Genomic DNA, 16,057 nt, shown 5'->3' on the forward strand with positions numbered 1-16,057 from the left:
AAAACTCACGGATCACCTTGATATCGACTATTTTGAGCTATGCTATGCTAGAAACTACGGAAAACGTTAAAACAACGCGATTTCCGCGATATCGACTTTTGGAGTTTCGCCGAGCTACGCCGACCTAAGTCTTGCTACGCGCCTAGAGAAACGAAAAATAACAAAACTCACGGATCACCTTGATATCGACTATTCCGAGCTATGCTATGCTAGAAACTACGGAAAACGTTAAAACAACGCGATTTCCGCGATATCGACTTTTGGAGTTTCGCCGAGCTACGCCGACCTAAGTCTTGCTTCACGGCTCAAGAAACGAAAAATAACAAAACTCACGGATCACCTTGATATCGACTATTCCGAGCTATGCTATGCTAGAAACTACGGAAAACGTTAAAACAACGCGATTTCCGCGATATCGACTTTTGGAGTTTCGCCGAGCTACGCCGACCTAAGTCTTGCTACGCACCTCGAGAAACGAAAAATAACAAAACTCACGGATCACCTTGATATCGACTATTCCGAGCTATGCTATGCTAGAAACTACGGAAAACGTTAAAACAACGCGATTTCCGCGATATCGACTTTTGGAGTTTCGCCGAGCTACGCCGACCTAAGTCTTGCTACGCGCTTAGAGAAACGAAAAATAACAAAACTCACGGATCACCTTGATATCGACTATTCCGAGCTATGCTATGCTAGAAACTACGGAAAACGTTAAAACAACGCGATTTCCGCGATATCGACTTTTGGAGTTTCGCCGAGCTACGCCGACCTAAGTCTTGCTTCACGGCTCGAGAAACGAAAAATAACAAAACTCACGGATCACCTTGATATCGACTATTTTGAGCTATGCTATGCTAGAAACTACGGAAAACGTTAAAACAACGCGATTTCCGCGATATCGACTTTTGGAGTTTCGCCGAGCTACGCCGACCTAAGTCTTGCTACGCGCCTAGAGAAACGAAAAATAACAAAACTCACGGATCACCTTGATATCGACTATTTTGAGCTATGCTATGCTAGAAACTACGGAAAACGTAAAAACAACGCGATTTGCGCGATATCGACTTTTGGAGTTTCACCGAGCTACGCCGACATAAGTAGTGCTACACGGCTCGAGAAACGAAAAATAACAAAACTCACGGATCACCTTGATATCGACTATTTTGAGCTATGCTATGCTAGAAACTACGGAAAACGTTAAAACAACGCGATTTCTGCGATATCGACCTTTGGAGTTTCGCCGAGCTACGCCGACTGTTTCGTTTCCATAAAAGAAAAAACAAAACGTAATTTAATCAGACCAATTTAGTTTCTTTTTCTATCGTTGTTCTGCTACTCTGCGGCAGCAGTATCGAAACGCCAATCTGTTGGTTGTTCATGTACGCACCAAACCAATCAAATTCGACGGCATGACTCGCGCGAAGTTCGTTAGAGTCGCCAACGCCTCCTAGCGTCAGTTTTCAAATAAGGAAGCGCGCGCGCGGCACGGTACGATATCGCGGCTCAACTAAAACCGAAAACCGATTACACCTCCTATTAAAACCGTGTGAAATCATCAGCCAGTAGCCTTCATCATCTCAGGATCACCAACGGAGTGGAAGCTCAACGACTAGTGCAGGTCGCAGCCCAGGATTCACGAGGTACGTGCGTGCATTGTATCTTTACTGTAGCCTGTCTAGGATCTCGCAGAACAACAAATAATTAACGTATTTTTTTATCGTAAGACCACCTCCTGGTCTCCCCAGAGTGGCATCCGCATCACAATTTCATTTCGGCTGGTGCGAGTTGCTACATCTTTTTGGTGCCGAAACCCGGGAGCTTCCATTTAATTCTTATCGAATCGCCATATTGGTTTTCTGGTTAAAGGTAACTTAAAATAATCTCAATCGATCTATTGTTTTAACAAACCATATCGCATTTTAAGTTATCCCATCGGAACTATCAAACCATTCCATAATTTCGTAATCATTCATAACTAAACACGTCACGTAAACGAGCTAAGTAGGTACTTATCCTAAATTCGCCATCGAACAAAAAACTTCCGATTAGCTTGTGAGGGTACCTATGCCGATCTAACTACAAATACCGTCCTGCATGGGTATTCTCGCTTGTTACTTAACAATTATTGTGGTGAAGTCAAATTGTGCAATCACTTTTATCAATTTATCGGTGCACACTTTGACAACCCGCAATAAGTAACTCATCGGCTCATTAAAATGCAAGTGACCTACCAAAACAAATAACGTAATACTAAGTGGATTATCCGTTTTTATTAAAGTGGTTTTCGTAGTAACATTTTGTTCATTAAATACTTTCATTCGTAAAAAACGTACGTCGTTTAAACGTACCTACGAGTATTATTATTCACTGTAGGTAGGTAGATTGAAATATCGTAAACCGTTTCTATCAAAATAACGTATCAGTTACCTAGGTACCTACAAATAAAACTTCTCGACGAGTCGGTGATTAAATTTACCGTTTATTTTCACGAATTGAACACAGAGGTAATCAGCTGTTGCAGTACATTGTGTCTATAGTTCTATACAGTCATCAATCGACCCTGTCATATTATCTGTGTATGCTTATAATATAATATAATATAATATAATATCCGAGTAGCTAGATTTGCTAGTTGGTAACAATAGGGATACCTACACCGTACACGCGTCTTGTAACGTACCTATTATACGCGCCGAAGTTCGGGGCGCGTTTGGGTAGGATACACTGTCTTAGCGACCACTACCTACTTATTGCGGATGATACTTGCACATAAGTAGGTACATTTATTTAGTGCTTAATTATAATCCGTAAGCTTAACTCTGTATCGAAATTCTTCGCACATAACAAGAAATAATATCTCATAGCTTTGTTTTGTACCCGCTTAATAAACTTTTTTTAAATGCCGCTTCTCGGAAAACCTACCCGCAGGGGTACATTAAAAAAATCAAAATGTAATGAAGTAGAATACTCAACTCAAGATTTACCGTCTTTGCGTAGGAAACGAAACATTTCTTATAACCGTTTAAATAAAGCGCTGGAGATAGGTATTTTAGCCGAAAACGATTCTTCTCAACTAAACTTGTTTTTGTCATATTTTCAAGACATTAAGCAACATGCTGCTAGTTTTGAGGATGCGCATTTTACGATCCAGGAGATTCTCGATGACCCTGAAAATGAGGACAATGACCTTCAAGAAAGGTTTGATGCAATGTATTACAGATTGTTGTCAATCCATCGAACGTTATCTAAAACTGAATCAACTCGGTCTTGCGACACTGTTTCGTCGAATATTCGATTACCGAAAATCGTGCTTCCTAACTTTAGCGGCGACATTAAAAAATGGCCTGAGTATTATGATACGTTTAACACCTTAATACATAACTCAACATCGTTAACCGACACTGAGAAGCTTCATTATCTCGTATCGTCTCTGAGCGGCGATGCGCTGCTTGTTATCAAGCCTTTCCCTCTGACACACGAACACTACCGCGACGCATACGAAGCACTCACCGCGCGCTATAAGAATAAGCGGGATCTTGCGTTTACGTGTTGGCGGGATATTTTGAAAATTGAATTTAAGGTTTCCGACGCGCACGCATTTCGAAGGTCACTCGATTTGTTCGAGGAAAACTTAAGCATTTTAAGGACTATTAATTTGCCGGTTAACCATTGGGATTTCATTTTAGTGTATCATATCTTATCGAAGGTCGACCAGAGGCTTCGTCGGAATTTGAGGAAAAACATTCCGATGTAGAACTACCTACTTATAACCAATTGCGAAATTTCCTGCAATCCAAGTGTGAGGCTTTATTGCGAGACACACATTTCGTTGAATCGGACAAACCTCAACCGAGGTCTAAATCTGCTCACCCGCAGCCCCAACCGCGCAGTTCTGCGTCACACACACTCGTTGCCGCTAAGCCCGCTACTACACAACAACTGAATGAAGGGGTACCAACGAATGTCCCATACACAAAAAAATGCTCGTTTTGTTCAGATTTCCATTCCATTGCCGCATGTCCCGAGTTTCTTAAAAAATCGTTTGATGAACGTTTGCAGATCGCTACTGAGAAACACTGGTGCTTTAACTGTTTGAATCCATCTCATCAGTTAAAAGATTGTAAATCTATATTTTCGTGTCGCATATGCAAGAGAAACCACCACACCTTACTCCATCGCGATAAGTCTAGTGAGTCAAATCAGTCTTCATCGACATTAGTGTCAAGGTCGTTAACACACACCACTGTTCTACTGGCCACAGCAATGATTCAGGTCCGTGATGCCTTTGGCTCAATGCAATCGTTCCGAGCTCTTTTTGATACTGGAAGTCAAAGCAATTTTATCACGGAAAAGGCAGTGAAACGTCTAAGCTTACCACTTAGTCCAACTAACGACAACGTCAGCGGTATCGGAGATGCTTCAGCGCCGATTCTTGGTGACATCACGTGTTTGATAGGCACAAAGGATAAAATCTTATTTAAATTGAACTTGCGCGTCATATCAACAATATGTGGCGATCAACCGATAGCAAAACTTAATACATCTGGGTGGACCCACATTGAATCGAAACCCTTAGCAGATCCTGGTTTTGATCTCTCGGGACCTATCGACATATTGCTCGGCGCGGAGGTGTTTGCTGACTCGCTTCTAAATCAACATATCAAAGGCAATGCAAATCAACCGATAGCTCTTAACTCTGTTTTCGGTTGGCTTCTTTTGGGCAAAACTCGTCTAGCTTCAAAAACCTTAGTGCACGCATCGGGAAAAAACGACATCGACTTGAATTCGTTAGTTCAACGTTTCTGGGAGTTAGACTGCGTACCCAAGGCGTCTCTTCTGACTCCAGAGGAGGTGTTTTGCGAACAAAAGTTCTTATCCGACCATTGCCGCGATACGTTTGGACGATACACAGTACGCTTACCATTCAAAGATGATAGCGAACCGAAGTTTGAAGGTTCTCGTGACGTTGCACTTAGACGATTTCATGCAATAGAACGTAGGCTGTCTCGTGACCCTGACTTACAAAAGGAATACGCGAATTTATGACAGATTACTTGGACGCCGGTCATATGTCTTTGGTTCCCGGGAATGAACTCAGTCAGGGGAAATATTATATTCCACATCATTGCGTCTTGCGTCCTGACTCTGCTACCACCCGTCTCCGCGTTGTCTTTGACGCGTCGGCCAAGGATGCCCACTCTCGGTCTTTAAACGACACTCAACTAATCGGTCCCAAGTTACAACCGAACATTTTAGAAATTCTATTGCGATTTAGGGTACATAATATTGCTTTTATGGCTGACGTTCGACAAATGTACCGTCAAATTCTTATTTCCCAAGCCGATCGTGACTACCAGCGCATTTTTTGGAGAACCACTCCTACAGAATGTCTTCAAGAATACCGTTTGAATACTGTAACATATGGCGTTTCATCTTCACCCTTTCTTGCGTGTCGTACTCTGCGACAGCTTGCCGAGGACGAGGGCAATCAGTATCCCATCGCAAAGGGAATCATTCTGTCTGACGTATATATCGACGACGTGGCCAGTGGTTCCGACACGTTAGAACACGCCCAACAGGCAAAGGACCAACTAATCGCCTTGTTCAAATTAGGTGGCTTCCATCTTAGGAAGTGGGTGTCTAACAATGCGCAACTTCTGCTTGACCTCCCTATTCAAGATCGTCTCACTGGTTCTGTCTCTCTCGATAACTATGAAACTCAAATTTTAAAAATTCTCGGCCTAAAATGGGATCCTCACACAGATGCATTTCTTTTCGAAATCCAACCTCTCGACCGGCCTTGTACCAAACGATCGATTCTCAGCGAACTAGCTAGAGTGTTCGACCCTCTAGGATTTTTGTCTCCCATTACAATTCAAATCAAAACCTATATCCAGAAACTTTGGATCCTTGGTATCGGATGGGATCAAACACCGCCTGATGAGGTCATTGGTATGTGGAATACTTACAAGGTTCAATTATCACAGTTATCTCAAGTTCGAATTCCTCGCAGGTTAATTTGTTCTGATGTCAAATCGTTCGAGCTTCACGGGTTTTGTGACAGTTCCGAGGTAGCGTATGGTGCGGTAATATATTTTCGGGTTACTAACGGCAGCGGCAAGGTCACAACGTATCTGGTCTATTCTAAGGCTCGTGTAACACCTCTTAAACGAATTTCATTGCCTCGTCTGGAGCTCTGCGCCGCAGTTCTTCTATCAGAACTTTATAAATTTGTTCGTGACACTTACCTTGATCGCATTACGATTAACGATGTCTATCTGTGGTCAGACTCGACGGTAGTTCTTTCATGGTTGCGAGCCCATTCTTCCCGCTGGGTAACATTCGTCGCCAACAGAGTCAGTCAAATCCAAGATCTTACTGCAACTGCGTGCTGGCGCCATGTACCTTCAGGAGATAACCCTGCGGACGTTTGCTCTCGTGGTCAATTACCCAGTGAGATCGTAAACAACTCCTTATGGTGGGCGGGCCCTGATTGGCTACGTAGGGATCACTGTTCCCGGCCTTCTATCCCTGATACTGCCTCTCACGAGGATGAAGTACTCGTTAAATCCGAAGAACGCAAGTGTGTAGTCTTATTAACCGATCAACTTGATAAAACCTTACCTGACGGATCCATCATCGAGATGTTATTAAATCGTTTCTCTTCATTGTCTAAGTTGGTAAATGTTCTCACGTACGTATATCGCTTTATCGATAATACTCGACATCCCAATCAGGTGAATCGAAAACGATTTCTTAATAACGTTGAACGTCATCACACTCTTATAAAAATAGTTAAACATGTACAACATACCACTTTTCTCGAAGAAATCTTTCATCTGCAATCAAAAAAACCCTTATCAAAACCTTTTCGCAAGTTAAATCCGTTCCTTGATGATCAGGGAGTACTCAGGGTGGGCGGTAGGATTTCGCGATCAGGTCTCGAATATGAGCAAAAGCACCCCGCCTTCTTACCTTCTAACCATCCTTTTACTTACTTGGTCATCGACTTTATTCATCGCAGTTATTTACACCCAGGTATTAACACTACACATTTTCTACTACTTCAACAATTCTGGATCATAGCTGCAAAACGCGTTATTCGTCGCCACTTGTCCAAGTGTATTCAATGTTTTCGAACAAATCCTCAGCCATTACAACCTTTTATGAGCGATCTTCCCTCTTATCGTGTCAATCAAGTTAAACCATTTTCCGTGGTCGGTGTCGATCTAGGCGGGCCGTTCCGTATTAAACTCGGTTCACATAGAGGCGCGAAAATGGATAAGGCGTATTTGTGCTTGTTTGTTTGCCTGGCGACCAAGGCGGTGCATTTAGAAGTCGTATCGACGTTAACAACTGAAGGGTTTATTGCTGCTTTGCGCCGATTTGTAGGAAGACGCGGTCGGTGCAACGTAATTCACGCGGATTGTGGCACTAATTTTGTTGGTGCAAAAAACCAGCTCTCAATTTTAATGGAACAGGCAACGAATACAGAAAAAATCGAATTTAAGTTCAACCCTCCCGGCGCACCGCACTTTGGCGGCGTCTGGGAGATTCAGATTAAAGCCGCAAAATCTCATTTGCTTCGGGTTGTGGGTGATCAGGTTTTGACTTTTGAGGAACTAACCACTCTTTTTGTTCAAATAGAAGCCATCTTAAACTCAAGGCCACTTTGCCCTATTAGTTCCGATCCAAACGACCTGACGTGTCTCACTCCGGGTCATTTTCTTACTTTAGAACCTTTGACAGCCGTTCCCGATGAAGATCTTTCTAACGTAAACCTAAATCGGCTTCACCGATGGCAGCTGCTCCAATCTTTTCAACAGAGTTTTTGGTCCAGATGGAAATCAGAATACTTAAATTCTCTAACGCAACGAGCCAAATGGACGAAACACTCTAAACCGTTACAGATAGGTTCTATGGTAATCATTAAGGACGATAATCGTGCACCATTGCATTGGACACTTGCACGAGTTGTAAACCTCCAGGTGGGTGCTGATGGGATAGCTCGGAGTGCATTGGTTCAAAATGCTGACAAACAAATTATAAATCGACCTTTAGTTAAACTGTGTCCCTTGCCTATAGAGGACTCTGCTTAGCTGTTCTAATCATAGTGGTTTCTTAGGTTTACGCGAATGTTAGACATTGAAATGAAACTACTTTTACGGATTTTATCGCGGTTTAATTTTAGATTTTAGTTCCCGACGTTTCGAAACCTTTGCAGGTATCATGGTCACGGGCAGACTGAGATGGTGTTCGTCTTGACAGAAGATGTTGCTCGTTCTACCTTCATATTTTAATTAATTATTTGTGGTCCGACCTACGCAGTATGAGCTCACTGTGTCTTGATGTCTTGCAGCGCTGCTCTTGGGTTTGGCCTTGAGTTTATTTATTATTGGATCCCAAGTAGGTGATATCTTCCAGCCATCTTCTCTATTGAAATTAGGGTGTTTTTTAATCTCAATAGCCTCGCGAAACATCCTAGGTAGGAATTTGGATTCTTTAGCGAGGATCTGTGGTTGGTCAAATCTAATATAATGGCTGGAACCTTCAGCATGTTCGGCGACTGCAGACTTCGTTGAGCGGCGGTGTTTGACGTCAGCTATGTGTTCTTTAACGCGGGTCCCTATGCTTCGTTTGGTTTGACCGATGTAAGAGAGGCCGCAGTCACAATCTAGTTTGTATACTCCTGCATCTTGTAGAGGTATGTGACACTTGACAGATGGTAAGGAAGCATTAAGTCTAGATGTTACCTACTTAATACCTACATGCGCAAAACCACCTAAACTGTATGGGTTGCCAAAGATACACAAACCAAACGCCCCGCTACGTCCTATTGTAAGCCAAATCGACACACCAACCTACAGATTGGCTCAGCACGTCGCGAAAACACTCTCACCACTCAGAGGCAACACTACAGCGTTTGTGAAGGATTCATACCACTTTGTCAATGAGATTAAACATCTACATCTTCAAGACAATGAAGTAATGGTTAGTTTCGACGTACAGTCCTTGTTTACATGCCTACCAGTCAAGGATTGTATTGAAATTGTTTCCAAGAAGCTAGCAGAGAACAACCTACCTCTAGAATATGCAGAACTTCTCGAGCACTGCCTCACATCTGGCTACCTACTGTGGAACAATAAATTCTATGTACAAGTAGATGGTGTAGCGATGGGCTCGCCTGTATCCCCTGTAGTCGCCGATATATTCATGGAAGACTTCGAGGAGACAGCCTTAAAAACAGCTCCTTTCACTCCCAGGTTCTACAAACGGTACGTAGATGATACTTTCACAGTTTTACCATCTAGTCAAGTAAATGCATTTTTAAAACATCTCAACTCCATCAATAACAAAATTCAATTCACTATGGAGTTGGAGGATAATAAATCTCTTGCCTTCTTAGACATATTAGTTAAAAGGAATCCTGATCAGACCATAAGTCACACCGTGTATCGAAAGAAGACCCATACAGATAGGTACTTAAACGGTGAATCTCACCACCACCCTAAACAGTTAGCTACCGTGGGAAAATCTTTGTTTCAGAGAGCACACGGACTCTGTGATGACAGACACCTTGCCGCTGAGCTTCAACACGTCAAGCAAGTACTGCGAGACAACAAGCTCCAAGTTCCACGGCCCCGTCACAGAAACCGAGTGAAGCCAGCCACTGTTGATCGTTTGCCTGCTGTACTACCATATGTCAGAGGAGTCACTGACAAGATTGGTTACATCCTGAAGCGAGCTTCAATTAAAACATACTTCAAGCCGCCCAAGAAGATTAGCCAGTCCTTACCATCTGTCAAGTGTCACATACCTCTACAAGATGCAGGAGTATACAAACTAGATTGTGACTGCGGCCTCTCTTACATCGGTCAAACCAAACGAAGCATAGGGACCCGCGTTAAAGAACACATAGCTGACGTCAAACACCGCCGCTCAACGAAGTCTGCAGTCGCCGAACATGCTGAAGGTTCCAGCCATTATATTAGATTTGACCAACCACAGATCCTCGCTAAAGAATCCAAATTCCTACCTAGGATGTTTCGCGAGGCTATTGAGATTAAAAAACACCCTAATTTCAATAGAGAAGATGGCTGGAAGATATCACCTACTTGGGATCCAATAATAAATAAACTCAAGGCCAAACCCAAGAGCAGCGCTGCAAGACATCAAGACACAGTGAGCTCATACTGCGTAGGTCGGACCACAAATAATTAATTAAAATATGAAGGTAGAACGAGCAACATCTTCTGTCAAGACGAACACCATCTCAGTCTGCCCGTGACCATGATACCTGCAAAGGTTTCGAAACGTCGGGAACTAAAATCTAAAATTAAACCGCGATAAAATCCGTAAAAGTAGTTTCATTTCAATGTTCTAATCATATTAACCGAACTTTCAACCCTTATCCAAAATTTTATTTAATTCTTTATTTAATTCTCTTTAGTTTTAGTATTCAACCTTTCGTCAACTAATTTTTTGTCTTTTAACCAGAAAATACCATAGGCATTTTGGTGGGCGGGATGTTTCGTTTCCATAAAAGAAAAAACAAAACGTAATTTAATCAGACCAATTTAGTTTCTTTTTTTATCGTTGTTCTGCTATCCTGCGGCAGCAGTATCGAAACGCCAATCTGTTGGTTGTTCATGTACGCACCAAACCAATCAAATTCGACGGCATGACTCGCGCGAAGTTCGTTAGAGTCGCCAACGCCTCCTAGCGTCAGTTTTCAAATAAGGAAGCGCGCGCGCGGCACGGTACGATATCGCGGCTCAACTAAAACCGAAAACCGATTACACCTCCTATTAAAACCGTGTGAAATCATCAGCCAGTAGCCTTTATCATCTCAGGATCACCAACGGAGTGGAAGCTCAACGACTAGTGCAGGTCGCAGACCAGGATTCACGAGGTACGTGCGTGCATTGTATCTTTACTGTAGCCTGTCTAGGATCTCGCAGAACAACAAATAATTAACGTATTTTTTTATCGTAAGACCACCTCCTGGTCTCCCCAGAGTGGCATCCGCATCACAATTTCATTTCGGCTGGTGCGAGTTGCTACACCGACCTAAGTCTTGCTACGCACCTCGAGAAACGAAAAATAACAAAACTCACGGATCACCTTGATATCGACTATTCCGAGCTATGCTATGCTAGAAACTACGGAAAACGTTAAAACAACGCGATTTCCGCGATATCGACTTTTGGAGTTTCACCGAGCTACGCCAACCTAAGTCTTGCTACACGGCTCGAGAAACGAAAAATAACAAAACTCACGGATCACCTTGAAATCGACTATTCCGAACTATGCTATGCTAGAAACTACGGAAAACGTAAAAACAACGCGATTTCCGCGATATCGACTTTTGGAGTTTCACCGAGCTACGCAAACCTTAGTCTTGCTACACGGCTCAAGAAACGAAAAATAACAAAACTCACGGATCACCTTTGTTCGGAAACCTCTCGCACATAGCAATGACGTCAGAGGCGCGACTGGCGGGAGCATCAGTGGGGAGCGCGGTGCGGGGAGCAACGAAGTACGAGAATCGCGGCGCACACACACTTTACCGATCAGCTGTGAACATTGTACGCGTCGCGCGCCGTTTAATTATATTGTTAAGTTCCGTTGGAAATAAACCAGCACCTATATTTCGGAAGCAGTCTCATTACTTCTACAAACCCAAGAAATCTCCCTAACAAAGTGGTCCTTTGCAAGAAAGAATAAACAACGGTGGCAGGCGTGCAGTGGCGCGTGCGTGGGCATTTTGCAGTGCAGAAAAAAGCAAACGTGGCGCACACGTGGCCTTCGAGGAAGAAAAAATCGACAAAAACGGATAACTGCGGCTACAGATCGGTAAATAGTCTGTCGTTCCAATTAAACATTGCTGTCCCTTCATTATTTGCGAAATTCTTTCCGCTTTGATGGCCATTTAAATCTGTTCCATTTTTCCCCATATTTATTAATTATCAGTCATCGCATTCATTTCGCGTCACATATTTCAAGCCTGGTTATTGCTCAAGCCTATTATTGTAGGTGCATCGTTGCATAATTAGTAGCAAGCAAATAAGAAACCCGTTTTGCACGGACACGTCTAAGCTTGACCGCTAACTCACTCAAGGTCAACATCTGTCGCTTATCAATTTATTCAACGCATTGCTTGCTTATTAGTTACGAATTTAACGTAATTATAATTTATTTTAGTTATGGACACTAAACTTAAAGAATTAATTAAGAAACGTGCAAGCTGTAAAGCCAAGCTTACGCTTTTCAATAATTATTTAAATGTAGTCCTTTCTTGTTCACGATTAAGTGATTTACAAGTAACAGAACTAGAAACCCGACTTGATAAAAGATAAATTGAAATAGTCATCTATATACTTATATATACTTATATACTTATAATAAATCTGTAGAGAGGTCAATTCTGTACATAAAATATATTTAAAAAATAACTATCAAGGGGTGGTTAGGGATCGCTACTGATGCCAAAAATGCAATCAGTAAAATTTTTGTCTGTCTGTCTGTCTGTCTGTCTGTCTGTCTGTCTGTCTGTCTGTCTGTATATTCGTTATAGAAACAAAAACTACTCGACGGATTTTAACGAAATTTGGCACAATTATTCTTCATACTCTTGGGCAGGTTATAGTATACTTTTCATTACGCTACGACCAATAGGAGCAGAGCAGTGAAGGGAAATATTGGGAAAACGGGGTAAGTTACTCCATTTTTTAAGCTTCCGTCACGTGTGCAGGCTTATAGGTTAAAGCTACATAGAAATCATGTATGACGGAAATATTCTCCCTAAAATTATATAAAAAATATTCCTCGACAGCATATGTCTAACTTTTATGGTTGACTCACAATAACACGTGAAACTCCCGATAGCTTAGCAATTCGGAGATTTCTGATTGTATTTGTCTACTCTAACGTTTACAACACTATCACTCATCCCCAATTAAAAAAGTTAACATTATTACCTATTCAATAAAAAAAGAATCATGTAAATCGGTGTAGAAACACCAAAGTTATACATGAAATAATAAGAAATCGCGCGTGAATACAGAGTCATGCTATAAGGATTATTTTTGTGTATCGGTTGCCGCGCTCGACGCGCGTCGTGGCGGGAGGTATAAAAAGGCGGGGGGTCCGCGCTCGAGCGTCATACAATATTTGGCTGTTGATGCGAATAGACGTTCAGACTGTTCGACCTTATTGACAATCAATAATTGTTATTTGCAAACCGTGCTTATCAGCACGACTTTTAGTCTTTGAATAGTTTATTTTTAGAATTGTTTTGTTGTTAGTTTATATAATAGGTATTAGATTAATAGTATTAGTAGTAGGTACACCTATTAGTTATTTTGGTAGTGTTTAATTGTATTAATAGTTTATTTTCGTAATTGGTAGTGTTTAATTATATTAATAGTTTATTTTCGTAATTTGGTAGTGTTTAATTAAATTAATAGTTTATTTTCGTAATTGGTAGTGTTTAATTAAATTAATAGTTTATTTTCGTAATTGGTAGTGTTTAATTATATTAATAGTTTATTTTCGTTATTATTATATTAGTTATTTTGGTAGTGTTTAATTGTATTAATAGTTTATTTTCGTAATTGGTAGTGTTTTATTATATTAATAGTTTATTTTCGTAATTATTACATAATAACTATATATAATTGTAAGTGTAAGGTAGCTTCAGTTACCGTCGATTAAAAATACACAATGCCACCTAAAAAACGACCATCTTTATCTCGAAATTCGAGAGATGCTAAAAGGATGAGAAATGCGCGTTCTCAAGAATCGGCAGAGGAAAGAGCACATCGGTTAAACTCTATGAGAGTTAGTGCCTCAACCTCTCGAGCCAATGAAAGCTCTCCAGAGAGAGAGATGCGATTAGCAGCTGACAGAGCGAGACGAGCTACATCACGGGCGTCTCAAAGCTCTTCTCAACGAGAGCTGAGGCTTACCATTGACCGAGAACAACATGTGTTATCCCGAGATGCTGAAACTGCGTCACAACGAGAATTGCGTCTCACTGCTGACCGCGAACGGCATACATTGTCTCGCGAGTCAGAAACCTACACTGAGAGGGAATTGCGTCTCACAGCTGACCGCGAACGTCATATATTGTCTCGCGAGTCAGAAACCTTCACTGACAGAGAATTGCGTCTCACAGCTGACCGCGAACGTCATATATTGTCTCGCGAGTCAGAAACCTACACTGAGAGGGAATTGCGTCTCACAGCTGACCGCGAACGTCATATATTGTCTCGCGAGTCAGAAACCTACACTGAGAGGGAATTGCGTCTCACAGCTGACCGCGAACGTCATATATTGTCTCGCGAGTCAGAAACCTACACTGAGAGGGAATTGCGTCTCACAGCTGACCGCGAACGTCATATTTTATCTCGAGAATCTGAAACTTTAACTCAATATGAAGACCGTTTGACAAATGATAGGGTGCACCATAATGTTATTCGATCTCTCGAAGACGCACATGAGCATGAACAACGACTAGAGTCGGTACGCGAATATTATAATTCTTTGAGACAAGAACGATCAGTAAGTTTGTCTAATGAAAGATTAAGAATCGAAAATATTCGGTCTCTTGAAACGGACGAACAGCGAGAGGCCCGTCTTACTGCAGACAGATTTCGACATAGCCTTAATAACTTAGATGTACACATAGAAGATCAATCTAGAAATTCGGTGGCTTGGTCCGACAAATATAAAAGTGGGTTTGCTTATAACCTCACAATTGATTATGGATCATCTTCTGTAATAGGCGATATGAACGTGGTATGTCGTTTTTGTAATGCTTCAAAGTGGAGTAAGGAGTCAGCTGGTTTCTGTTGTTCTACAGGTAAAATAAATTTGCCTTCATTCGAAGACCCACCGGAACCTTTGAAATCACTACTTTTAGGGGAACATATACAATCTAAACAGTTTTTAGATAATATTCGCACTTATAATAGTGCATTTCAAATGACATCCTTTGGCGCTCAACAAATCTCAGAAGGTCATTTCATGCCTACTTTTAAGATACAAGGTCAGGTTTACCATTTGATAGGATCCCTTTTGCCTGAAAACCAACCTAAGTTTCTTCAAATATATTTTGTATCCGACTACAACGAACAGTCGAATATAAGAAATCAATATTTCCCGAATTTAAATACTGAACTCATATCACAACTTCAGAACATGTTGCATCAGGTTAATTCGTATGTATGCAGTTTTAAATCGGCATTAGAAGCTCTTCCTCGAGATGATGATAACAATTATAAAATTGTTATAAATGCCGATAGGCGTCCAACTCAGGAACACCCTGGGCGTTATAATGCTCCATCCACGAATGAAGTTGCTGTGGTATTGGTCGACCAGGAATGTGATAGGCGTGATATCGTTATCCGTTCCAGAGATAATCGTTTGCAACGTATTTATGAAACCCACAGGGCTTACGACTGTTTGCAATATCCTTTGATATACTGTCGAGGGAAGATGGTTATAATTTTGCTTTATACCAAACTGATCCGCGTACAGGCGCACCTAATTATAATAAAAAGATTTCATGCCTTCAATTTTACTGTTACCACTTGCAAGTAAGACGGAATAGGTTTGTATACTTTCAACGTTTTCGTGGCTTATTCAATCAGTTTATTGTAGACATGTACGCAAAAATTGAAACCGAAAGATTAGTTTATATACGATCTAATCAAAGGCAGCTGCGCGTTGAAGAATACGTGCACCTTCGCGACGCCATGCAGCAAGATAACGATACGGTGAATATGGGTCGTTTAGTTATTTTGCCCTCTTCTTTACTGGTGGTCCACGATACATGCACGAACGTACTCAAGATGCTTTTTGTTACGTAAGAAAATATGGACGTCCCGACTTATTTATTACTGTAACTACCAATCCTAAGTGGGATGAAATTACTCGGGAGCTTCTTGAGGGTCAAGCACCGCATGACCCCATGATATCATAGCAAGAGTTTTTCATTTAAAATTAAAATCAATGATAGATCTACTTACCAAAGATAAAATTTTTGGAG

General features: G+C 41.5%; 1 protein-coding gene across 1 annotated transcript; it reads left to right on the forward strand.

Annotated features, from left to right (window-relative positions):
* The first annotated feature begins 1,318 nt into the window (after positions 1-1,318).
* LOC113506870 lies at positions 1,319-10,555 on the forward strand. The gene is made up of 2 exons (XM_026889708.1): positions 1,319-8,104; positions 10,381-10,555. Exon 1 carries the CDS (start codon positions 5,046-5,048, stop codon positions 8,100-8,102), a length of 3,057 nt encoding a protein of 1,018 aa, XP_026745509.1. The 5' UTR covers positions 1,319-5,045; the 3' UTR covers positions 8,103-8,104; positions 10,381-10,555.
* Positions 10,556-16,057: the final 5,502 nt, after the last annotated feature.

This window comes from Trichoplusia ni (assembly GCF_003590095.1).
Source record: "Trichoplusia ni isolate ovarian cell line Hi5 chromosome 28 unlocalized genomic scaffold, tn1 tig00004058_group27, whole genome shotgun sequence".
Lineage (NCBI taxonomy): Eukaryota > Metazoa > Arthropoda > Insecta > Lepidoptera > Noctuidae > Trichoplusia > Trichoplusia ni.

Bases quoted from the DNA above. Each gene is read 5' to 3' on its own strand.
- LOC113506870 (XM_026889708.1), top strand. From the start codon at position 5,046: ATGACAGATTACTTGGACGCCGGTCATATGTCTTTGGTTCCCGGGAAT.